The 26088-nt window shown below is 40.3% G+C and overlaps 4 protein-coding genes across 4 annotated transcripts; 2 read left to right on the top strand and 2 right to left on the bottom strand.

Moving 5' to 3' along the window:
- Positions 1–5236: 5236 nt before the first annotated feature.
- Positions 5237–6588, top strand: E(spl)m3-HLH (Enhancer of split m3, helix-loop-helix). Its single transcript, XM_018000415.2, has one exon. The coding sequence runs from the start codon at positions 5439–5441 to the stop codon at positions 6123–6125; it is 687 nt and encodes a 228-aa protein (XP_017855904.1). The 5' UTR covers positions 5237–5438; the 3' UTR covers positions 6126–6588.
- A 2360-nt stretch (positions 6589–8948) lies between these two features.
- E(spl)m4-BFM (Enhancer of split m4, Bearded family member) lies at positions 8949–9716 on the bottom strand. The gene has a single exon (XM_018001057.2). It carries the CDS (start codon positions 9632–9634, stop codon positions 9167–9169), a length of 468 nt encoding a protein of 155 aa, XP_017856546.1. The 5' UTR covers positions 9635–9716; the 3' UTR covers positions 8949–9166.
- A 6612-nt stretch (positions 9717–16328) lies between these two features.
- On the bottom strand, positions 16329–17283 carry E(spl)m5-HLH (Enhancer of split m5, helix-loop-helix). The gene has a single exon (XM_089476305.1). It carries the CDS (start codon positions 17201–17203, stop codon positions 16634–16636), a length of 570 nt encoding a protein of 189 aa, XP_089332431.1. The 5' UTR covers positions 17204–17283; the 3' UTR covers positions 16329–16633.
- Positions 17284–21089: 3806 nt separating this feature from the next.
- Positions 21090–23461, top strand: E(spl)m6-BFM (Enhancer of split m6, Bearded family member). Its single transcript, XM_089476306.1, has one exon. It carries the CDS (start codon positions 22684–22686, stop codon positions 23020–23022), a length of 339 nt encoding a protein of 112 aa, XP_089332432.1. The 5' UTR covers positions 21090–22683; the 3' UTR covers positions 23023–23461.
- Positions 23462–26088: the final 2627 nt, after the last annotated feature.

Below are 26088 nucleotides of genomic sequence, written 5' to 3'. Positions count from 1 at the left end.
CACAGTGGTGCCAGAGTTGTTGTATGTGAAGCAACTGATTGGATTACAATTGAGAATGCTTTAAAACCATATATACTGCCCAATAAGTATATTCGAATACAATAAGTATATTTATGCAAATTGATTATAGAGATTAGTGTGAATATTATGGCAAAAATAAACATGGAAATTTGCCTGAGAACATGTGACAAAACTGTTAACTAGGCGTGTTCCGATGCCAACTCCCTGCTAATCGCCTTAAAGTATTAAAAATTATTAGTTAATGTGCAGAAATATTTATTGCTCACTAAATTGATGATCATAAAAATGTAAATATTGGCATAAGCTCATAAAGAGGCTGTAAAATGTCTGCCTGTTACTTTTGCTAATAAGGGAAAGAGGAAATATAATAATGAATAAATAAACTAACTAATGTATTTATTGGTTGAAAACATGTTTTGATTAGTGTTATCGAACATAAAGTAAATCAAATATACATTCGAATATAAAAATACGAAATATAAATATTATTCTTTTTTTTTAATATTATATTATTATTCATATTTTTTCTTTTGAACTATTATTATTATTATCATACAAATTTACTATATTACAAATATTTTGTTTATATTTCTTAGGTTTATATAATATATTTAATTTTAATTTTATTTTTTATATTTTTGAAATAAGTTTCAACTAGATTTAGAAAATTTCCCGTTTTATTGCTCACATGCACTTAATGGCCTGCAGCAAATTGCCTTGGCACCACTGTGCACTGCCTGTTCCGTCATTTATGCACGACTGACTTTGTTTTCACATTCACACGGTACCCGAAGCCGCAGCCGCAGCCGCTGCCAGAGCCAGAGCCAGACTCAGAGCCAGAGCCAGGGCCCAGTAGTTGTTGCTGGTTTACTGCAGCTTGTCCAGCTGAAGCCGCTTGGGCGCAGTGACGTAGGCATTTCGATGGCTCTGCGCGCACTGGGGGCAGCAGCTGCACCTGTTCCATTGTGGCCCCTGTAAACTAAGACGCTGTGCATTTCCGTCCTGGCGCAGGCGGCGCACCGTTGCGAGTGTGGGAAAGGGCTTATAAGAATTTCACTTGGGTTGTTCGGGTTTTTGGGTTTTCGGGCACTATTGTTGTTGTTGCTGTTATTTTTGTTTCCTTTCTTGTGATTTTTTGGTGTTTTGTTGTTGCTGTTGCTGTTGCCGTTGCCGTTGCTGTTGCTGTTTATGTTGTTGTTGGGAGCAGCTGTTATTGCTACTTGTTCGCCTGTTTGTTGTCATTTATAATCAAGGCTCCGAGCCCCGGCGCTGATAAGTTCATTTTACGTTCGTCGATCCTAGCCAAGGGGATTATGACATGTTGTTCACACGCTCCACACAAAGGCAGATCTAATGAGGCCGTGACCTGATTTCACATACAGACAGACATACGGACAGACAGACAGACATACAGCAGTCCTTTGGCTCTTTCCCACACAACGGCTAGTCTCGACAAACTAGTCGGCCCAGTCCGATCGCAAACAGAGCCTGGCCAGCTCTCTGGCTGCCTGGCCGGGGGCCGAATGCAACAAACTCGTGCCAATCGCGTGTACACCGCACGCCTGCAGCTTGTGAGCCACCGTCTCCATCGCTTTGGCCGCCATTAATCTTGAACTCGACGCTGGCGACGACGACGACGACGACGATGGCATCGTTGCCCCGCACATTTGCCCCCAATCAGCGCCTAGCTTTGAACTGCACGTTTGCTAAATTGAAAGCGACTTTAACTCCAGCTCCAGCTCCAACTCCAACTCCGACTATGGCTATGACTGCAACTACAACTACAACCGCAACTAAGATGCTGCCAGCTTCAATTCCAACTGCACCTCCGAACGAGCTGCGCATGCGCCTGCCTTAACGCCTTATTGCTGGTTGGGAGAGTCGAACGCCAAGCTGCTGTCTTTGCTATACACTTACTTTGGCCATAACACTTCCCCATGAATTAATTTAATTTGCCCAACAGAAATACATTTGTATTAAACGACTGAAAGCGAAACTAATGGAAATATATTTATTTAAAATAATAAAACAATATCTACAATATCCTCATGAAGATTAAATGGAAGTTTAAGGCAATTTTACTCCTAACTCAATAAAGCTTCATGGTTTTCTCAATTTCGTTGTGGGTTGTCGAAGCTTTTCTTTCTCAATAGTTTCAATTTGACTAAAAGCTTTCTGGCGAAAAATAATATCACCTAAAATTATATTGAATAGTTTGTAAATAGTGTTGTAAATGATGTTAAGTTTCTAGAAAGAAAATAGATAACGATTTTTCAGTTCATTTATACGTGCTCTATTCCTCGCTCTATGTAGGACTGATAAGACAGCTTTCTTAGAATTTACGATCAATTTTTTCGAGGAATGGTACTTAGCTATAAAAACAATAGTTAGAAACTTTGGCGAGCTATAGAGGGAATATTACTGAGATAGAAATTTACTAATGGGAACAGCCAACTAATGTTGTGATGTTATGTTAACTAACAGATGTTACTTAACTGATGTCCACTAATTTGGGCAGAGTATTTTGACTTCGATTTAAGGTTGCTGCAATTTCTGCTTCTTTTTTAGCCACAAGCATCCATTTGGCTTTTGGCTTTTGGTTCACACGGCAGGCGACCAAACGGGCAGTGAGGCAGCGAGGCAACGAGTTTTGCGCAAAAGTTGGCGCAGAGCTTAAAAAAATATATACATATATACATGTGTGTATATATATGACAAGCAATTAGTGTGCATTGAGGTTAGTTGAAAATGGTTTTTGGCTGTGGCTTGTGGCTGCTGTGATTCGCTGTTGCTGTCCGAGTGCATGTGTGTGAGTATTTGTGTGTGTGCGTGTGTGTGTACAGTTGTATATCTATGCTTTTGCATGCGCCTTGCAATTGGATGCAACTGCGTTACTCATACGACACGTGTGACAACAAAGTCGAAAGTTAAGTCCGCTTGTAAGCTGAAGCTCTTGTTATTGTTGTAATTGTGATTGCTGTAGCCGTTATTATTGTTGCCACTGTTCGAAGTCAGCGGAAAAAAAGGCCAAGCCAGCAACCCAGCAAGCAACGGCTAACGGAAGTCATGGCCAAAAGACAAACAAACAAACCAGAGATTCTGCAGCATCATGGGAACTGCTTGGACCGGCAAAAAAAATATAAAATAAAAAATAAGAAGAGAAAAAAAAGCACAAGTGTCATATTGCTGTGCTGGTGATAAATAAAAAACAGGCAACATTTTATACACATAGTGTGTGTATGTGTGTGCCCCTTAAGAGCTGGCAGCTGCCCAGCTGTCCAGTAGCTGTAGCCGAGATCAGCGAAAAGATGAAATAAAACATCATCTTAGAACGACAACCGGATGTTGAAGTTTATTGCGCTGAACGTTGACGGCGACAACATTTAGCTATGCAAAAGTATTTCGGCTACTCCCGAGAAGCTGTAAGAGCTGTAAAAGCTGGCGACGATGACGACGTCGACGACGACTGCTGGGGACGGCTACGCTAAATCGATACGCTTCAACGAAATGCTAGCCACTTAATGTTGCTGTTATAGTTTTGTAGTCGTAGTTGTCGCAGTCATCATCATCAGCCAAGCATGCGACATAATTGCGCGAGTTAAAGCCCCCCAAACAAGCGACAACAACAACAATAACAACAGCCGCAGTAACAGCAATCATCAGCAACAGCAGCAGCAGCAGCAGCAGCAGCAACAACAACAACAACAACAAGCAGCAAAACATTTCAGCAATCCATCGGATCGCATCACAATCCAGCCATCCGTCCAACGTGTGGGAAACACACGACAAATCTGTTTCCCACGGTCTCGTAAAGTAGGCACAACACAACACACACTCATAGTAGGCTCCCATTTGTGCATATGCATGTCTCTATATGCGTGTGTGTGTGTGAGTGAGAGCACCAAAGAGCCAAAGAGCCACAGACGACGACGAATAGGAGCCGCCGTTGAAGCAGCAGCGCAACTGTCATCATTGACAATAAGTATGACATGGACGATGGCAACAGCGACGGCGACGACGACGACCGTGGCAGCGGCAGCAGCAGCAACTAGCAGCGACGGCACACTGAGAGCCACGCGCAGAGCCATTCTCACTCCAAATCCGAAATCCGAAAGCCACGACTGCGACGCGACGCCTCGCTCGGCAATCAATTTTCGAAGACGACGCGCGCCAGAGCGCAACAGGGCACGCTCTCTCGCTCACGCTCAGCCAATGCAGCAGATCAACAGTGCTTTGCCGAGTCGCTCTGCTTCGTAAACTGTCGCAATAATATGCCAAAGAGCGCACAGTGGGCCCATTGTAATTAATATTTATAAGTTATCAGACATGCAAAAAATTAAATTCAAACGTTTTGTTCAATTCGATAAACTTAGATTTGTAATCTAAATAACTGATAAATATATATATAATATTGTACACTAAAGCTTCTTAGACACTATATGTATTTATATTATTGGCAAAGCATGTATTGAAAAAATGTATGTAATATAATTATTGTTCAGATCATACTGTTTTATATATAATACAATATATAATATTTTTTTCTAAACATTTTTGAAAGGACATTCGCAGCATACTTTAAGGAACAGAAATTGAAGGAACAGAATTATTGAAACTAACTTTTTTGTAATACTGAATAAATAAATATTAAATACTTACCTTATATATTTTTGTTTTATAGATAAAAGTGATTAGCCTTCAACTCCTATCTATATTTGATATTAGATATTGCTGCTCTCAAAAGTAGGCAGTAGAAAATATTTGTGAAAATATATCATTTCTGGATTTTTCTATATTATGTAAAGAAGAGTGTCTCTGCTATGCATTCGTTTCAAAGAAAACTAATTAGATGCAAACTAAATAATTATAATATTGTTAAGGAAAGTGAAGTCAATATTTGTTTATTTCATTAGCTAGCCCACACAAATTAGTTCACCACCAAGCATCGAGCACTAGTTATTCAGTAGTGACCCACTGTGCAGTCGGTTGCCAGGCAGCTCGGCTACCCCAACCCCAACCTGTGCCTGCAACGGACTTCACAGTAGCCTCTCTTTGTGCGCGACGCCGAGTGCCGCTACCGAGCCGAGACCGAACGCGCACGAATGCCACCACAGCCCCGCGTGTGTGTGTGTGTGTGTGTGTGCGTATGAGCGATCATGCGGGAGCTGAGGCCCAGCCGCTGCGCTGGGAGAGCGTCGTATAAAAGTAAGGTTGGGAACTTGTTTGCCACTCATTTCATAAACGTGCCGCCTGTTGAACGGAACGCTGAGCGCGACGCACGCGCAACCGCCCCCAAAGAAGTGACGATATCGACGTGAATATGTGCGTCTAGTTCGGTGCGAGCCAAAAATCAAAATTTGAAATAAATAAACATAAAACTATAACAGAGAATAGTGAAACGTGACTCGAATCACAACATGGTCATGGAGATGTCCAAGACGTATCAGTACCGCAAGGTGATGAAGCCGCTGTTGGAGCGCAAGCGACGGGCGCGCATCAACAAGTGCCTGGACGATCTCAAGGACTTAATGGTGGAGTGCCTGCAGCAGGAGGGCGAGCATGTCACGCGCCTCGAGAAGGCCGACATACTCGAGCTAACGGTGGATCACATGCGCAAGCTGAAGCAACGCGGTGGCCTCACCCTGCACGCCGTCGGCAATGCTGCGACCGGTGGGAGCGGCGTGGCCGCCTCCAGCACCAGTGCCGCCCACGTCGAGTCCTTTCGCTCTGGCTATGTGCACGCCGCCGATCAGATTACACAAGTGCTGTTGCAGACGCAGCAAACCGATGAGATTGGCCGCAAGATTATGAAGTTTCTATCGACGCGCCTAATTGAGCTGCAGACTCAATTGCTACAACAGCAACAACAACAACAGCAGCAGCAGCAACAACAACAGCAATCTCTCTCTCATGCCACAGGACGCTTGGCCTTTCCGCTGCTGGGCGGGTACGGCGCCGCAGCCGCAGCCAGCTACAGCGCCTTCCTGGCGGGCAAGGACGAACTGATCGATGTGACATCCGTGGATGGCACAGCGCTATCCGAGACAGCGTCGATTAGCTCGCAGGAGTCGGGCGCCTCGGAACCCGTCTGGCGGCCCTGGTAATCAACTGGCTGCCTGCCTGGCGACATCATCTAATTTCTAGATCTTATCTTAAGTATTCCAAATGGCTATTAACCGTTCGCTGCAGCCATTATCAGCAGCAGCAACAACAGCAGCAAAATCTGTTGTCTTCCAAAGCAAATTGTGACGACGAGTCATTTCACTGATTTCGTTGCACTGTGCATTGTTTTTAAATACTTTTAAGTTTATTTTGATAATAACTGTAAATTGTTGCATTTCAACTGTGATATAACTAAAGTACGTGGCCTTTCAACTCACCTGGAATGCGCCAACATCCTAATAATCTTTGCTAAAGTTCCCTAGAGTTAAAAGTGTGCTTTGTTCATAAGTAAAGGCATCTTTAAAAAATATATACATATATATAACTACATTAAGCTTTAAATAATTTATAAATGTTAATTTAGAACTTATACATAAATAAACAAAAAGTTCTCATGTGAAAAAAGTCAACTATGTTTTTAGTTAAATAGAAGAGCTGCCAATTAACCGGATTGCGTGCTCCAATTGGATGCCAATTGGACGAGGTATACTTAACTGCAGCAGCCAAGTATTTCGCAATTTCATTTAACTTATGTGTATTTATGTGAAATGTTTGCATGGATTTCGATATATTATGAAATTTTATTTGAAGCAGAATACTAAATACTGGAACAAGATATAATAAATAATAGATTATATTGCCCCTGCTTTATACACATATAATCAGTCAAGATGAAGAGATGCCTACTACATTAATAATATTTTGACTGCTGGAGATTATAGCAAACAATTCTTATTTGGATATTTGAAGACATAAGGTTGATGAATGGAATACTACAGATAATATTCTATATTAAAAGGGAACATTAAGGGTACGCTATGCCGAAGAGACGCAGTGTAAGTATTCAATAGCCTAACTGTATACTAAAATTACTACCCAATCCCATATATTCTCACTACAAACTATTGCTCACTACAGCCCACCCACGCGGTTTGTTATTTAAGGCAATCAAAGTCATTTAATATCATCAAATATTCATTTATTGAAAGGTTTACAATGCAATGAGGCAAAGAGCAACAAGTAAGAAGACTCTAGTCGAGACTGCTCGACTAGGAGATACCCTGAACCCTCTAAGCTGATATTCTAATCATTCTGCACTTCTTTTATGCACACATACATACAGATGCATCCACACGCACGCATAAGCCTGCGCTCTGCTAACTGCGCAGTAAGCAGCGACTGCGCTTGGGCTGCGCTGCAGTGTGAGCAATATTATGAGAATTTATTTGTCGAATAATTTCTTTTGTAAACATATGATCTTAATGAAACTTTCAGAGTGTAATCATATGGTTAAAATGTGTGTACATTCCAAAGCACAAGTCTCTAGTACTTGAAATGCGTTTTTTACAAATTGGGGGAGAAGGGGGCGTGGTATCCAAAATCTGTAAATTACAAAATCTTTGTATCTATTAACTTTATATACAACACAAATTTGAAGACTCCAGGTTTAAAAATGTTCAAATTAGGCTAAAAAAAACAAAATCAATTTTTCGATTATTCTCGATAAAAAAGTTATCGGACGATTTATCGAAAAAATAAAGCAAACTCGTACTGCGTATGGTACACACGAGTATGCATGCCAAATTTCAGCTCTCTAGCTCTTATAACTTCTGAGATCGACGCACTCATACGGACGGACGGACGGACGGACGGACGGACGGACGGACGGACAGACGGACAGGGCTATATCGACTCAGCTCGTCACGCTGATCAAGAATATATATACTTTGTGGGGTCTGCCACGCCTCCTTCTGCCCGTTACATACTTTTTCACAAAACCATTATACCCTGATTTCCCATTTTCAATGGGTTCAGGGTATAAAAAACACTGCTCTCACATTCACATATCAAATTCAAGCAGGGCATCAAATCATAAATACTCTGTATTTTCTTGATGCCTATCTATTGACATTAAATATGCGCTGAGTGTGCATTCAATGAATTTTCAAGCATATCTTCACAAATCTCCACATATCTCCAGTGCTCTCATTTCAAATGTGATCTACTACCACACACAAGCACGCACACACAGCCACACTCACACACACACACACTTGCATGTGCTGACTTTTACTTTTATCAGTCGAACATCTCTTCACATTTCATGCAACAAGTACATCAGCATATTTGAAGTTGCCTTCACACAAGCAATTAAGAGCTTGTAGCTACTGTAAATAGATGCAGATACAGATACAGATACAAAACTGCATACATACAAACATATAGAGATAATATGAGTGTGGTTAAATATGGATACATACACACATAATATGAGTGTCTGAATCATTTATGTAATCAACTGTGCATCAGCGAAGATACGAGAGCATCTCTTCTTCGGCTGGAAATAATTAAATAACTGTCCAATCCAATTGGACCCCTTGCACGATCAACGATCCCTTGTCCATATTCTGATTGGCGACAGCAGGTAAATGCCAGAAACTGGTTAGACCTGCTGGCAGAGAAAACAACCCCTAAATTTGATGCTGTTGCATGCAATCTGATTTTTACCTGCATGCAGGTTAAGACATAAACAATAAGCCCGCCCTAATAGGGACACGGCAGGGATTGGGTTCAGGCTCAGGTAGACCCAAAGGCAAACAATCGATCGGTCACAGAGTGGATTAGCCAACTCAGGCTACTTAACAATGGTTTGCAGTTATGCAAAGGTTATTAAGTAGTTTTTTGTTTGCTGGGGATAGCTGAAAATTGAATGGCATTTAGGAATGAGAACAAACAGGAAGTTTTTCTTTTGAATTGTATATATATTTTGTTTTTTTTTTTTTTTTTGTTAAAGTATGAGTTAAAATTTATCACAATTTTGTAAAGCTCGATTGAGTGTTGCGCCTTGCTGTTAATTTTGATTTGTTGTGGATGCTCAAAATTAGCAGAAGACGCTTTAAAGCAGGAAGCTGGAGCCGCTGATCGCTGGTCCCAGAAGTGGAAGACATTGTTGCATGTGGGTGGATGACCAAACGTTGATTGCTTAGGCCTGCACCCAGCGATCCTGGAACTGTGCGACGGCGATTTCGTTGGCTGTGCTGCAGTAGAGTGGCTCGACGAGATCGTTGTCAGCGGGCAGATCGGAGGCGGCGGTCCAGAAGAAGGTGCCATGGGCGGTGCGCACAAAGTGAACTGGCACGGTGGGCAACTGCTCGAGCTCGTAGTCCTCCATTTCGCAGGAGGCGGAGAGACGCTCATTGGCCTCGTTCTCATAGGATTCCAGAGAGTCGGCGCAGGATTTGTTGACGATGGACTCGAGATCAGCATTGCGGCTGTTCTCCATGGACTCCAGAGATTCCAATGAGTTGGCCTTGTGTGTGTTTTGCATGTTCTGCTGCTCCTCGACTTGCTGCTGCTTGAAGATCTTTTGCAGCAGCTTCTTCACGCTGTAGGATTTCTTGTTGCTCTTGGCGTTCATGTTGTTGCTGATGATGTTCTTGTTCTGGCACATCTTGAATTTTGTTGTGTTTTGAGGTTGTTTAGCTGAGATGTTTACTGTACGAAGCGTAGTGCTCGAATGATGTCTGATCCTCTGAGCTGTCGGCCTTTTATACCCGCACAGGACCAAAAACGAAACCCAAGCCCCGACAGCAGGTCGGGACGACGAGGGTTGAAGCAGGCAGGCAGCCAGAAAGATACACCAGATACACTCGGCGAGTGTGGGAAAGTACAAGGATACGTGCACAGACAAAACACTGTAAACGAGAAAATCCTGAGCGCACCAACACACAGATGCACACACACATTCAAAAACGGCAGGTGTGTTTCGAAACGGACGGCTGGGACGGACCTGCACGCCATTAACCTGCATGCGCTGGAGTGTGAAGGCATGTCATGCTGCTCCGCTTCCACCTGCTGCTGGTGTATAGCAATTTTATCCTGCGCCAGGATCGTGAGAAGCGAGACTTTCTACCAGTTCCCACAGTTTTTCGAAGGATCCTTTTTCGAGCCTATTGAAAGCAACAACAACAACAGCAAACGAATCTTTTTGCTGATCACTTTTGGTTTTTATATGTTGTTATCGTTGCTGTTGTTGTTGTTGCTGCTGCTGCTGCTGGCAGCTCTTTATGCACTTATCTCGTTTTGGTTGGCATAGAAATCCCTTTTTTTCGGGTCTTGAACACGTGTGCATCGGTTGCCCCCGCAAACGTGGGAGAATATTTTCAATTTTCAACGCTCGAACGACTCGAACAATTAATGGCCTGACAGCAGAGGCCCAGATCAACTAGTTGAATAGGCAAACACATTGGACTCACTGAGATCTGGGATCATTTAATGCGCTGTAATTTGAAATTTATAAATTTTGTGTGTGCCTCGAGGCGTTGCCCGAAACGAGCAAGAAAAAAGGAGGATCACAAAAAAAAAGAAAAAAAAGGAAAAGGAGAAAAAAATTTAACCCAAAACGTGTCAGGCATTCGAAAGCCGAAGGAGTTGCTTTTAATTTCATTTCGATGGCACACAATTAGCAGACGACCCTGCGCTGCCCTGCCCCGTCTCTCAGTGCCTTATTAAGGGGCACTTTGTGTGCTTCCATGGAGCAGGAGCTGAGAGCGAGAGCTCGCTCGAGCGTTGTCCTTTTTGGACCTCGGCTCGGTCGCAAGTTGGACACGTGATGGCGCGTGAGGCGTCGACGTTGGCAGAGAACGAACCGTACCGGGGACGATCCTGTACTTAATGGATTGTCTTTGACTCGACTATAAATATTTGAAGCCCCTGAGCGTTGGGTTTCTTTTTTATGATCTTTATCTTTTTGGAGCTATAGTTTGTTTTAGTTTTTTTGTTTTTCCATTTTATTTTTTGTGCAGACAGAGAGACAAATTAAGATTCCAGCAGCGACTGAGCTGGTGAGAAGTTGTAGGCTGGCGTTAACAGTTCCAGTTCCCAAATGTGTTGGTACCTAGGGATTGCTGTGGTCCTATTGATGTGCTCCTTGCTCACAAGGCTCGCTTTGTTAGTTGAGCTGATTTGTGTGTGTTTTCTTATATTTATCGTGAGCTGAGCTCACCTATTGACGTTCAATTAGAAGTGAAGGCAACAATCTAAGCATTTGTTAGCACAGCCAAGCAGAGCCATAAATAGTCCACTGATAAGAAAGAAAGTGACAATTGGTGCTGTTTGTAGATTATTATTTATAGTAACTTTGCTTCTGCGACAGCTCTACCAAAGTGTGCACACTTTTTGTATAGGGAGCATAAACAAAAGATAGCTGCAGCTCCAGTAATTTATTCAAATGCGCTCCCTGATGATGTGTAATTTATACAAAAGGGTCTCAACATTTTTGGTAGCCATAAACAAAGTGTAAAAGAAACATGAATATTTATGTAAGCAATAAATATATTTAAATATATATATTAATAAAAAGAAAAATATTTCAAGGCCAGAATTGTCGAGTTTAATGAACTATAAAATTTTTTTTGTAAGTGATCAAATTTTAATATACATAATGAAATTGTACATTTTATGCATATTGATAAATTAATTTTATTTAAGCAATTTATTTTTAAATTTTTATTTTCATTACTATTTCATTACCATTTCATTACTAAATATTTGCTATTATAGGATCCAAAATAAAATTTTGAAATTATTTTTATATTTATAGTTTTAATAATAATAATTATTGTTGTTTTTATTAACAATTTTATTATGAATGTACGATAAGCTGCAAATGATCAAACTATGAAATTAATCAATAATAATATAATAACCAATAAAATGCATAAAATTATAATATATATTTATATTATAAACAATTAATATGATTGATTTTATCGTTGCTTTTATTATAATTATATTATCAGGTTTACTGTGGCTATTATCATTATTATTATTATCTTAATTATTGTTATATAATTTATATGTAGATAACTTAATTAACACAAGTTTTTTCTGTAGTCCTAAATAAATTTTCCGATCCACATTCTTATTCTAAAATTATAATATTTCATTATTGATACGATGTACTTTGATATCATACTGCATTAATTAAATTTACATTTAAGAGATATGTCTTAATCGATTACCCCAAACAGTAGCAATTCAACTTTCTCAAGAAGGACATGCTAGAAGTCTCCATTTGATTGTCTGATAAACTCTATGATGACTTGCTTAGGTCAACCGCTCAATTTACCACTGAAGACTTGATTTTGCAACTATTATTTGTGGTATAAAAAATCAACGGCATAAAGAAGTCGCATAATTCTCGGAATATATCCTTAAAAAAAAATAACAGAAAGAGCTGAGCGATTCGTAACGTTTGACGAACGTGCAGAGAGCAGAATTTCATGGAATTAGAAATTAGGGCCTTGTATGTTTTGGTTGAATCATTCTAGCATATTATTGTTATGCACGATTGTTTGTTCCAATTGTGTTTCGTCCTTGGCTCTATTTTCGGTTGACTCATTGCCCGAGTTTTCCATTTCATGGCCCACGTGCATGCCCATGCGATCCAATAGAATAGCCACCAAATATTTCTATGGCAAACCGAAAACACCAAGAAAATAACAAATAAAAAAAATAAAAATAACCAAAAATAAAACTAAATAAATGATCGTACGAAAAGCCCTGCTGGGGGTCTCCTGCCAACAGAGATAGACCGATAGCAGCTACCACTGTGGCGGTTTTCGGTTATTTGGGCTACCGTGGTGCCTTGTTGTTGGCCTAAAATCGTTTCTAACGAAATCTCTTGACCTGCTCGCTCGATGAACACGTGCACTGATTTCTTATCGTTGCCGATCATTTAAGGTTCCAAAATTGTAGATTAGCCCGAAACACAAAACCTGTGGCACACACAAAAAAAAAAAGTAAAATTGGAAAAAAAAGTATATATACATATATCAACAACAACCTGACCCCTCACCGATTGCCATTGTTTGCTGGTGCTTAGATTCCTGTGCGCCTACACACACGCACTTGCACTGGGATTGGAATTGGGATCGGGATGGTGATTGGGTTTTAGGGCTTGGTCTATGGGTATGAGAACGTGCATCGTCTTGTTTGAACACGTGACGACCTCGTTTTAAGCGCTGCGGGATGTTTGGTGTTACGACGCCGTTTCAAAATTGCAGCGTCGCCAACAGACACGTCTCGCTGATGTACTATCCATACGATATGCAGCAAGTGGCCAAGTGAATCGCTGCGGTACGTGCGTAACTAGCAAGCGGCGAATTTTCACACATGTGGCAGCAGCAGCAGCGGCAGCAGCAATAGCAGCAAATCGGGAAATGCCCGCAATCAGGTCCAGTTACAGGACTTGGATTTTCCAGCAATTCATTGGCAGTGCTAACTATGCCGATGTTACGGTATTTCCGCTGGTCGCCAGCCTGGTCAGCGTGAACATCAAACGAGGCGTGCGAAAAATTCAACCGAATGTAACCCTAGAGCCGACTCGCACTTGAGTCCAATTGAAACCGAGGCAGCCATGGGCCATGGGCCATGAGCCATGGGCCATGAGCCATGGGCCATGAGCCATAGAATAGATCAAGTCATGTGCGCTGCAGTTAAAACAACAACGACTACAAATCGCAGCCACATTTGAATAGCAGCGACCCACACGGCGGTTTTGTAATGATAAAATAACACAGCATAAGACACATACACCCGCACACACATGCGGCACACTCATAAATGCGCTATAAAAATAAAAATAATAAAAAAAAGAAATAACACATGTGGGGTCCTTTTTTTCTGTCATCATATTACATGCAAGAGACGGGACGGGCGCACTTGACACGAGACAGCGCGACATGTTGAATTATCTTTTAGTTTACAAATTAGTATGTGAGATGCAGGCTGTTCCCGGAATGCAGACATTGTTAGTTTAGGATCAGGATCAATGGGCAATTGCCGTAGCAGCACTGTTTGTCTCCTTTTTGCTCTGCTCTTTCAGTCCGCCCATCACTCAGCGCACGTGCAGCGCACAAAAGGGGTTGTAATTACAGTTTAACTCAGTGTCGCCGCCCTCCCTAAAAACCAGACTCAACACCAGCACCACACAGCACCACACAGCACCACACAGATCGCACCACACAAGACAGCGAGCGGCTCATGCAGATTCGATGGCAACACGTGCATATTGATGAGCCCGTTGAGCTGGCGAGGCGTGGACAGGTCCCAGACTCGTTTCGTTTCTCGGTTAGCCACTCAGGGGCGTCGCTGATCGTTGCAGCTAAGGTTACACACACATATATATATGGAAAAAGCCAGCTTAAGGGTCAGGACCTCCTACTTGCGACCCTAGGGAGCTCGAGTTGCTCGCTCGCTCGCAGCTGGGGTGTTTGGTTGCGTTGACACGTTTGGTTTACCGAACGAGTTCCTGGGGAGCTATTCCAGCAGAGACGTATGTAAACAAGCAACTACAAAACCTACAAGACCCCATTAAGACGGAGCACATAAACGAAAACCGAAAACCGAAAACTCATTAAAAAATATCGAAAGTGTCGTCCCTTGTTTGTCTCGATCATTCCACACGCACGCACGCTCAAATCTTCCAATTTGGAAATCGTTAGCGTGTCTAGTCCCATTTAATCCTTCCAAGACTAATTACAAAATTGTAGACGCCAAGGTCCTGTCACGCATACCGATAAGGCGAGTAATTTAAGAGCTGTCCCCATTAGATAGGATATCTTACTCTCATATTGGGTTTCACCAGCTCTCATTCTGAATGCCGAGCACGCAACTCTCCAGATAGCGCTCCGATATTGCAGTCTGATCTTGATAGCAGCCGCAGACAAAGGAGCGTGTCAATGTTTTGAGGCAACACCAACAGGTTGAGTAGAAATAAGATATTGAGTTGAGGTACAGTTGTGCCAAACCTCTAACAATGACGGAATATGGTACTTTCATTTCACCCGAAAGACAAAACAAAATCAGATAATATCGTTGACTAGAATAAGGCCAGTTTAAAGTAATCTCAACAAAAACTCATTGTTGAGCATTGAGTAATATTTTTTCAAATATTTTCCAGGTCGAGTAAACTTAAGTTTCTAGTAGGATTTATTAGGCAATTGTCAGGCTTGCATTGGTAAAGATTCTCTTCATTCAGGTCGAGTAAACTAAAGTTTCTAGTAGGATTTATTAGGAAATTGTCAGGCTTGCATTGATAAAGATTCTCTTTTACAAATTCTTTTGCATTAGCGTAAGCAAACATTTAACTGACATTCGCTCTCGATTAAAGTTTTAACCGAACCGCGAAATTTTTACTCTCGCTGGCATTGAATCGCCAATATAAACTCAGCATGTACAGCAAAGTCTGTGTTAACATAAATCAGATTTTCAAAACACTTCTAAAAACTGGTTCTGAGAGAGTCACAATGTTAAATATTATTGTTTTCCAATTACTTACGTTTCTTGGACTCAAGTCTATATTATCACATTTTGATGCATTTAAAAATCTTAAAACTGATCATGAAATGAAAGAAGAATATTGATTTGTGTCCGTCTGTCTGTATGTCCTTAACGTAAAAACAATACTTTCCCAGTTTAATAAATATAATTACAAAATTTAATATTGATATTATTTCAAGCCTCAACGTAAAAACAATACTTTCCCAGTTTAATAAATATAATTACAAAATTTAATATTGATATTATTTTAAGCCTCCATCTTGAAAATGACCAAAAACTATCTTTATAGTTTTTGGTCATTTTCATGCGTCCTTACGCATATCTATAGTTATAGTATATTCCAGCACCAGCACAATAAAAGTCGCCAAATATTGTAGGCACAAACTATGAGCTATGAACGCTTACTAGGCAGCCAGTCGTGATTTGAAATTGCTTGCTTGTAAATTTTTCTTTGAATAAATATATATATTAAATTTATAATAACTAATTTATTGCAACTAAATAATTATAGAAAATAGTAAACAAAGAGTGGTGGCCTAAAATCCTAAACTTCCTAAAGAAATCTCTGATATTCAGCATAAAAAAAAAAAATAAAATAAATAAAAATAAAAATAATAAAACATTCAAACAAGTATAATACTAAATCCTAAAAACCTAAAGTCTAAAAATTAAAAAAAAAAATCTTAAAAAATCCATTGTTAAAACATTTAAAAAATGATTAATTAAGAAGATCAATCCGAAGCAAACCTATTGCCCAAAAACCCCTCTGAAATGCAAGATATTAAAGAGTCCATTGAACATTTTTTTTTTTAAGTTTTAGTTTTTATTACTATTAAAGCTTGTAATATTTGCTTATTGCCTAAAGTTAGTAAACAAAATCTGGCTACATATTTACAATTAGGCTTAACACTATTAAAGCTGGTTTTCTTATAAGTATGTTGTTCTTAGATCTACGTAAAGCTCTTGTTATCACAGTTTACATCGAGTCAATTGGAAGACATGATTCGTTGTTATGGTTGTAGTTGTAGTCAATTGGAAGACATGATTCGTTGCTATGGTTGTGGTTGTAGTTGTAGATGTTGTAGATTGTTGATGGTTTTGTGGTTTACCAGGGGCGCCACATGGGATTGCTGGATGGCTGTGGACTGGCGGCTGCGTCAGACTCCTCGGCATCGCTGTGATAGCCAGAAGATGCTGGGCTAACTGGACGACTGATTGGCGATGATTCCAATTTGCTTTGCTGCTGCTGCTGTTGTTGTTGTTGCTGTTGCTGCTGTGGCTGATCTGCCTGCAGCATGCGCTGGAACTCAATGCCCAGGTGGGTCATCACCGTTTTGCCAACATCGACACTCATGGCCGGCGTGCAGGCCATCACCCGGGAGATTTCGCTGACGGCGTTCATGTAGCCGTTTTTGAAGCTGTCCATGGGCACAGGTGAGACGGGCGCCTGCTGCTTGATGAGCTGTTTGCGCATGAAGACAAGTGCGGCCTCGAGCATTTCGGCCTTGTCCAGGCGCAGTATGGCATCGTCGCCCTGGAACTCGGCAACGAGTGTCTTCAGCGTGTCCAGGCACTTGTTCATGCGCGCCCTGCGCTGCCGCTCGAGCAGCGGCTTCTTCACCTTCAGGTAGTGCTGCGTCTTCGAGACGAAGGAGGTTTCGGTTTGTGGTGCCATTTCAGTTGTGAGATCGAATTTAGTGCTTGCTTGAGCTGTGCACGACTTGCAGGATGCTGTGTGAATGATGCTCTACTCGAGCGCAGCGTCGGCTTTTATAGGCGTACGCATCCTGCAGCCTGCAGTCGGCAGGACCTGCTGCAGGTAGCCAGAGTTGCAGAGAAATCTAGAAATCTCGCTCTTTCCTGCGCTCTTGCGCTCACTGCGTGGGAAAGGAAATCGTAGCTAGACCCTAAAAACTGAGCTACACGGCAACAATAACTATAAGACGATTGTCTAGTTGCGTGTCTGAGGCATTGTAACTGCAATTAAACCGTAAAATTCTGACCAAGAGGGCTCAGACAATTGACTGGACGGTGGTGATTTGTCTTGGCCAAGCCAAAGGTAAAATTGATGCAAAGCTATAAATGTTCGGGCTTCGATGTGGTTTTATGGCTGCATCCTTTGTATCCCCATGATTCTCTGACCGGACTACAGCAATTTACACAGAGTACTGGCTGTACCAATTTCAGTTCAAATTGAACTGGATATGAAATATAAATGGGATTGTCTTATATAATGAGCTAAATTAGTTATTTGTTTACTTAAGTATTTGTTTGCATTTATGATGATTATGTAATTTACAAATCAAATTCATCAAGCCATATTACATAAAGGAGTTCGGCTGGAATTACTTGTCTTGTGGTTTGACAAATTTCGTCAAATGTTTTTAAAGTTATTGCTGAGTGATTGATTTATTGATCAGTATTGAATATAAACATATTTATTATATTAATATATATGTATATTAAATATGTAACATATAATTTATAGTACACACTTGGTTTGGCTATACATATGTATATGTATGTATATATTTTCAGACAAAAAATGCGATATTCTACTGTATTTAATATGAAGTTAATATCGGCTGGATCGGCTGTTTATTGATTTCTTTTGAATTCATAATTTATTTGTAGCTTATTATTTGTTTTAACCAAATATTTATTAAGAATGAAGTATTGTTACTGAAAGTTGTACTTAGTGCATTGTTACCTATGCTACCTACCATTTTAAAAACTTACTACTACTATTTGAAGCATTTCATTCATTTGATTTAATTGAAAATACATTTTTGAAAATTTATAAAGTGACTATGCTTATAGAATTTAATAAAGATGTCGCATGCCTGAAACTATGTACATATGATTATAATAATGATCTTTCTGTTAAGAAACTACGAAATTTTAGAATTTATGATTTAGGCGTTGAATAAAAGGTTAGTAAATTTATTGGTCGCTGCTGTTTGTAAAGTATATTTGTCTGCTTTTATTTTTTAGCAAACATAGGTCTGCATTGAATTATTTTTTAATCTTTTATTTTACCTTGCATAATTAGGTTAACGTAAACAAGTATCACAATGAATGTTTTTGATAAAAAATGCCTAAATCCTTACTTTCAATTAAATTAATAATTAATATTCATCTGTCTCTGAATATACGTGTACGTATACTTAATTTTAACTCAACAAAACAAATAACGAGAGGCTGCTAAGCCGCAATCAGCTACCCTTTCGAAATGCCTTTAAAGAGTTAATCCAATTACAGCTCACAAAGTCCCGTCCCAATAAAAATACAATATTTTATAATTACACTCGGGCTGGCTTTGCTACAAACTACGTACGACGACTACAGCAAGCGTCTGTAGAGCTCCAATTAGGATGCATGCTTATAAGAAGGGTAGGTAAGTAGGTAGGCAGCTCCATTGCGGAAAGTGGCACCCGCAGCTCGGCAGCTCGGCAGCTCGGCAGCTCGTCCGACGTCTGTCGTCTGTCGTTCACTTGTGCGTCGCTTGCTCGATTTTCATATCGTGAGAACCGCTCGAGTAACGTCGTGTGTTTCCCACGCGATGTGCACACCTGCCATTTAAGTCGCTTATATGGTTACGATTACAAACAGCAGCAGCAACAGCAACAGCAACAACAACAGCAGCAGCAACAACAACAATAACAACATGAGGGCCTCGACTGTCGACGGCACACATTTATTGCGCCGGCGCGACGCGTATTATCAGCGTCGTGTGGCTGGCTGCCCTGACGACTTGGCTGACTAGCTGACTGAGTGACTGACTGAGTGACTGAATGTCTGATTGTCTGACTGACTGATTACTGACTGCTTTACTTTAGTTTTTCACTCTTGTCGTCATCATGTTGCCGTCGCCGTCGCCGTCGTCGTCGTCATTGTCGATTGTTTAATTTAAATCGTCGTCGCGATGTCGGCTACTCGGCTTCAGCTTAATGATTATACCTCAAAGTCTGCCTCGAGGTTTCTGCGGAATTGTGCGCAATAGTTATTTGTACTTTACGACATGCGCTAATTGAACCGCCGAAGAGTTTAGAAGCCACAGCTTCAGCCTCAGCTTCAACTTCAACTTCAACGACAGCCGCTGATTGGCCAAAGCTGAAGGTGAAAAGTTGGCGCTACCGTTGACGTGATTGGAATTGAGTTTGTTGTATGATTTTTTTTTATTGTCGGCCAACATCAATGGGTCGTCAATTGAGGATTTGATTTGATGAGCATTGGGTCATGTGTGTGCGCCTAAGAACATGGACGGAAAAAACCTCACAGCCAAATTGACAACAGGTGCAAAACTTAACAAATTTGCAATACAACAGATATAATTCAGATCGTTGCATGCAGAAGAGCAAAACTGAAGACCTTGAAAGTCAGTTGAAATGGAATTATACCAAATTATATACATAATTACAACTCTCATTTCAGATAATGTGAATAACGATTAAAAATAAATTTATTGATAATGATTCAATTCTAGTGAAGACAAATTATTCAGAGAAACTTGTATTTTATATAATATATTATTTATATATTTATGTATATACATATGTATTTAGATATACAGTTAAGATAAATAATTTAGAGTAAGGGTAATTACTACCCAACTTTATATAAGATGATAATATTCTTTAATTGCCGGATATGAGCTGTTAAAGGCTGTGGATCCTGGCTCCAAACAGTAGCAACTATATGATCGGTGGGATTCGAAGCATGATTTGGGTTGATAGTTTATTTTAAAAAAATCCATAATTATAATAATCTTTGGCAATTTAAAAAGATTTGTAGAAAATAAAAACTTAAATGAGGCCTTAGTTTGGGTTTTACATAGTTCAGCAATTAAAATCTATTCTGAAAAGATATTATTAACATAAGTAACAAATTTTTACAGAAATCTTGCCAATGCAATGTATAGATTAAGCTAAGAGCTTAAGTCACTAATCAGTCCCAAGATTAGAATGACGCTGATAAAAAAAAAAAAAAAACTAGTTTTTAAGCGCTTAACAAATGATGAAATATTATTTATTTATTAATAATACATACATACATACATATATACATAATTTTATACATACGTTCATACATACGTAATTACATAAATACATAGACTAGGCTGGTGTACCTAGTCAGATATTCAAGAAGAGATTATAATCATATGTTTAATATTCCGACGAGAAAGAGCTTAGACCTATTGTTACTAAATTATTCAGTTGTGTATAAAACACAATACATTTTTTGATTGAATTCAAATTTATTTATGTTCAATAGGATAGGATGTAGCGCCTGTCTTGTGATCTAACGAGGGAGCGCCTGGTTCCGAGGTGGAATCGAGCCCCAGAAGAGGCGGATATTTTAGTCGGTAAGCAATCATGCAGTCCGACACACCAGTCAGAGTGACGACCTGATTGACAGTGCCTAAACCATTTTATCCTACCTCAGCCCAACAAAAAAAAAAAATACTATTATTATTATTGTTATTTTATTATTATTCTTATTATTAATTAAAAGTAAGGTTCTCAGTTGAAGTTGCCTGACAACATTTTTTATTTTTTTATCTTATTTTATTTTTTATTTAATTTAAATCTTATTTTCTAATACTTGTTTTTAATATTTTTTGACAGCTCAAGACTCCACGCACACTTCACCAATGAATACCTTTTGAGAGTACCAAATAAGAACTTGTCCAAAGCTCAAGTTAACCAACCCTGTTGATACAATGTCAACACCTAAATCACCTGGAATTGCTTACCTTATTTGCCTGTGTATAAAAGCATATTTATTTGAGCATTAAGAGAATATTTCCCAGGCATTATTGCTCAGGAAAGTCAACTTGAAATTAGTTGAGCGTTAACTGGGCAATTGTCAAAAGAAATCTGCGTGGGAAGCGCCAGAGCAAATGTTCCCAACACCTGCCGACGATTCTAATTAGTTGAGTCTACGTGGACCACCAGACCTGGGTTAGTGGTAAACGCACTGCGACACTTTAGGCCACGCACTGATAGACTTACGTGTCCATAGCTACAACCACTTGAAAACCACATTCCATTAACTAACGATTTCCTATGCAACCACCCGAAATGTGGCGCGTGCCACACCCGGCCACAGCTTTAATTGAAACTGACTGCAATAGCACTCAAATTATAATCCACAAAACGCCCATAAAAACTCAATCAAGTGGCGATCAAACAAAACTGAGCTGCGCCACCTTTGTGCACCACAGAGCGAGCCAAGTGGCAAGCAAATCAAATATATGACTGGCCACGTGACCGCCCAACGCCCCGCAGGCGACTCCCGCTGCTGCTGCCACAGCGCAGCACGAGGCAAGTGCGTCTGCCACGCGACTCCTGCCAACGGCCAGAAGCTTCAGCGCACTTGCAAATTTCAATCAGGTGCAAAAGCGGCGCAGGAGGCGGCGGCAATGGGGCTTTTCAATTTTGGTAAGCATTTGATAATTGAACGCGTGCCAATTAGGAGATGCGAGCAACACACATACACTCGCACATACACACGCACACGTACGCACGCACACTCGTGGACACACTTGTCCGAGCAGGCTTTAGAGGTCGAGCGAGACTTTCGCCAGGCAGCAAGTGCAATATGTGTCAGCCAGTCAACATCCACCACCAAGACAACAACAACGACAACAACAACAACAACAACGGGAACAACAGCAACACGAAACGGGCTGTGGCCTAAATTGCAAGCAGCTGCCACTCGAACCGTGGGATATTTTTCCCCTAACCAAACCGAGGGCCATCGAACCTTATCCATGGGAACCACAACTGCTCGACGCTCTCAATATTTATTTTGTGCGTTCGTTATATTGAATAAGGAGAAGAAAAAAAAACACAGCACAGAGAGACAACAAAAACGAAGGGAAAGGAAGCCTCGACAATGAGGGGTGCGGACGACTGACAAGATTATCCTGCACGTGTTGAGCTTGCTCTCCACTTCGCCTGCGCTGAAAGCGTGGCAGGCGAGTGTTGGGCGGCTGCTGCTGCCGCAGTTGCCACAGTTGCCGCAGCAAACTTGCAACATCGGACAGCCGCGTGCTGGGCACATGTGTTGCGCATGTGGCACTTGTTCGCTGGGTGGTGATGGCGGCGATGGCGGCGATGGTGGTGGTGGTTTGCTCGACTTTTGGGCGGGATGCTGTGCTATAAAAGCGCGACACTTGTTCGCCCAGCAGCACAGTTCAAATTTGCAACGCGACACGCAAACAACAATCTAAGCACGAGTATGTCGAGAGTTAAGAATCTAATTGCCAAAATGCTGCATCGGCGCGGCAAGTGCAACGGCAGCAGCAGCGGCAGCGGACACAACAACAACAACAACAACTTCAGAGATTGCCAGCACTACGAGAGTCTCGAGGAGATTGCGCAGAATCAGGCCAACGAACGCATGCTGCAGGAGACATCGAATGCCGCACATCAATTGCTCTTCTGCCTGGAAACCGCAGACGGTTGCTTTTATTGGCATGCACAGTAGTAACAGCAACAGCAACAGCAACAGCAACAACAACAACAACAACAACAACAAACCGGTAGTTAGAAGCGGTCAAATGTATGAATGAAAAGACTTCTTCAATGAAGCCATCCAGCCCGTCAGCCAGTTCGATTCATGCACTCAGCATGCGCAACAAGTTGCATGCAACGCATGAGCAACTGATAAACAAGTTGCCACTGCAATCAGACAGGCAGCTGGACAGGCTGGGACTTACCCACTCAGGCAGGCAGCCATCAACAGCAGCAATGTCAACGATGTCCCCCAGGCCATGGTGTGAATCCAAACTTTTAATGTTCGCCATATGCCAACTTTAAATAACTTGTGATATGTTTGTAATATATAGCTATATATTCAATGTCGAATCGGAGTTTAGTATAAATGTTTCTAGAGTTTAAGCTATAAATAAATGACTTGCAAAGTAAACCTAAAAATATTATTTGAGTTTTATTATTTATTCATCAATAATACAATGACATTGTATGTCTATTAAATTGGCTTGAAGTCAATTTACAGCGGATGAACTTGACAACTATATTGAGTTGTGTTTACGGTTAAATCAACTCCCTTCAATAAAATGGGAAATAACAACATTTCTAAGTTAACAAAATTATTATAAAATAAGATATTCAATATATTTAATATATTGCATTTGTATATTTTTATTTGGTTATATCAAATTTCATTACACTTAATATTAAATTCCATAAAAGTTGACACACTTAGGATCTAAATCCTGAGGTGACTTTAAATCTTATTTTAGAATTATATTAAATTTCATTTCATCTTATTTTAATTAATATTATTTATACATGATACATTTTATCATAACAACATTCTCACATTATTATTATTATTATTTTATTTTTATTTTTATTTGATTTAATGTATTAATTAATTAATTTTATTTTTTACTTTATTTATTTATTTATATATTTATTTTATTTATTTATTATTTAGTTATTTATTTATTTATTTCTTTATTTATTTATTTATTTTTTATTTTATTTTTTTTTTTTTTTGTGTAGGAGTAAAGCATATTATAGCTTAATTACTATAGTTTCCAGAAAAGTCAAATGATCCCATTAATGCTTAAAAATGTCCTATAAAGCCAATATAAAATCTGAGCTACAGAATATTAATTTAATTAAAGTTTATCCACATACAATTCCTCTGTACAATCTATGATAATCCATATGTTTCGAATTTGAATTTAGATAAGGTTTCACCCAAGTACCATCCACATGCGTTTAGCAACCCTTTTGACGCCTGCGCGCCCTCGTTTCGCAAGCATCTAGCCTGACATTTTACGTGTGTCTGTCGCGCGTTATTACGCGGTCCAAGCATGCGCACATATTCAATTACACGGCCAACAACAACAGCAACGACAATAGCAACAGCAACAGCAACAGCAGCAGCAATAATAACAACAACATGAATAGCCACAACGATGACAAGAGCGTTGCATTAACAATAAGCCGAGCAACCCCCAAGTCCGTTGCGTGCCTAAATGTGCCCCTGTTAAGAGTCGTCGATCCGTCGATCCGTTCGCCATGTGCAGTTGAAAAAATGTTCTCACACTCTCGAAAAGATTGTAACGGCTTGCTGTTCAGCACACTCTCAGCACGGCATCGGCATCATCATCATGCTCTGCCATCTCATCCCCCTGCGCATGCAATGCGATTGCCTTGCTCTAAATCCCTCTCTCTCCCTCTTCCTCTCCCTCTCGCTCTCACTCTCACTCTCGCCCATGATCGGCTGCTCGCACTTCCTGCCCGTGGCCAAACTGGCCACGTATATTGTTTATATAGTTAAAGAATGCGATACATTTAATCTTTAGTGTGTGTCAATTTGCCGTACAGTCATTTAGTTTGCATGCCCCGCATCGTCCCTACAGCGTCCCTACATGCTCGTTACCCGATTCCTGGCTGCCCGGTCCCACGACGTGCCCAGGCATGCCACTTAGCGTGGCCCAAGTGTTCAACAGAAGCTACAATTCAGCATTCATAATTGACAACAAGAACAACAACAGCAACAGCAATAGCAACACCAACAATAAGAACAACAGAGATAGCAACAACAGCAGAGAGGAACCTCTGGGCCACGTCTGGCAAGAGAAAAAAAATTAAATAAAAGGCAGGTGGTAGTTTTTTCGGTGGTACTGTCCACACCACTCGCCATGACTCGATCTTGGGCACGGTCAGATTTACAGTGGGGCAAGCGCAGAAATAATGCTGATAAATTTAGATTAATATACGGGTTTCAGCTAAAATTGATACAAAACTAAAATAATATTTTATAATTACATAACATGTTAATCTAGATGAATATTTAATTAAATATATCAGAAAAAAGTATGTATTCATAAAAATTTCAAAGCTTAAACTTTATATTTTTACAATACCAACATCATTTTAAAATTCCATTTTTTTTTCATACTTCCCACGTTAATTTGCCAAACCTGTAAAATAACTTAGAGATCTATTCACACCTACTTAGTCCGAAAATCCCTGGGCGTTGTCCATTTGAAATTCAACCTTGTACCTTCACTTTACCACTCGCAATATTTCCAAAAATTCTTTCTCACAGTGAGTACCGAATTACCGGAGACTAACCGTATCAAGTACAGAACATGCCACGTTTATTCCACAACAGATCTCTTAGTTTTCTACCTTGCACTACCTTGCAATACCGAAAACTTTCACGACTTTCATTCCCACGCACAGGCAGTACTCGAAAACCCTGAAACTAGCCACATCAAGTAAGGAACATGCCACGTAAAATCCACAACAGATTTTCAGCGAAGCTGCAGAATTTTACACAGCAAGTAGTAGAAGAAACACGTAGTGGAAAGTCCTAAAGTTCATTCAATTCCGTTTTGTACAAAATTTCCGCATGTGTTTCGCCCACTGTGCAATGTGCATAAGGGCTCAAATCGAAGACTCTGTATCTAGCTCCCTCTCTCTCTCGCTCGCTCTCTTACTCTCTTACTCGCTCACCCTACACGGCCGAGCGATTATAACTTATAACACCAACGAGCGAGAAAAATCT

Source organism: Drosophila arizonae, chromosome 2, assembly GCF_054131065.1.
Source record: "Drosophila arizonae isolate 15081-1271.41 chromosome 2, UAZ_ARI_1.0, whole genome shotgun sequence".
NCBI lineage: Eukaryota > Metazoa > Arthropoda > Insecta > Diptera > Drosophilidae > Drosophila > Drosophila arizonae.
Note: the sequence above shows the minus strand (reverse complement) of the source record. Positions and strands in the feature narration are given on the sequence as shown.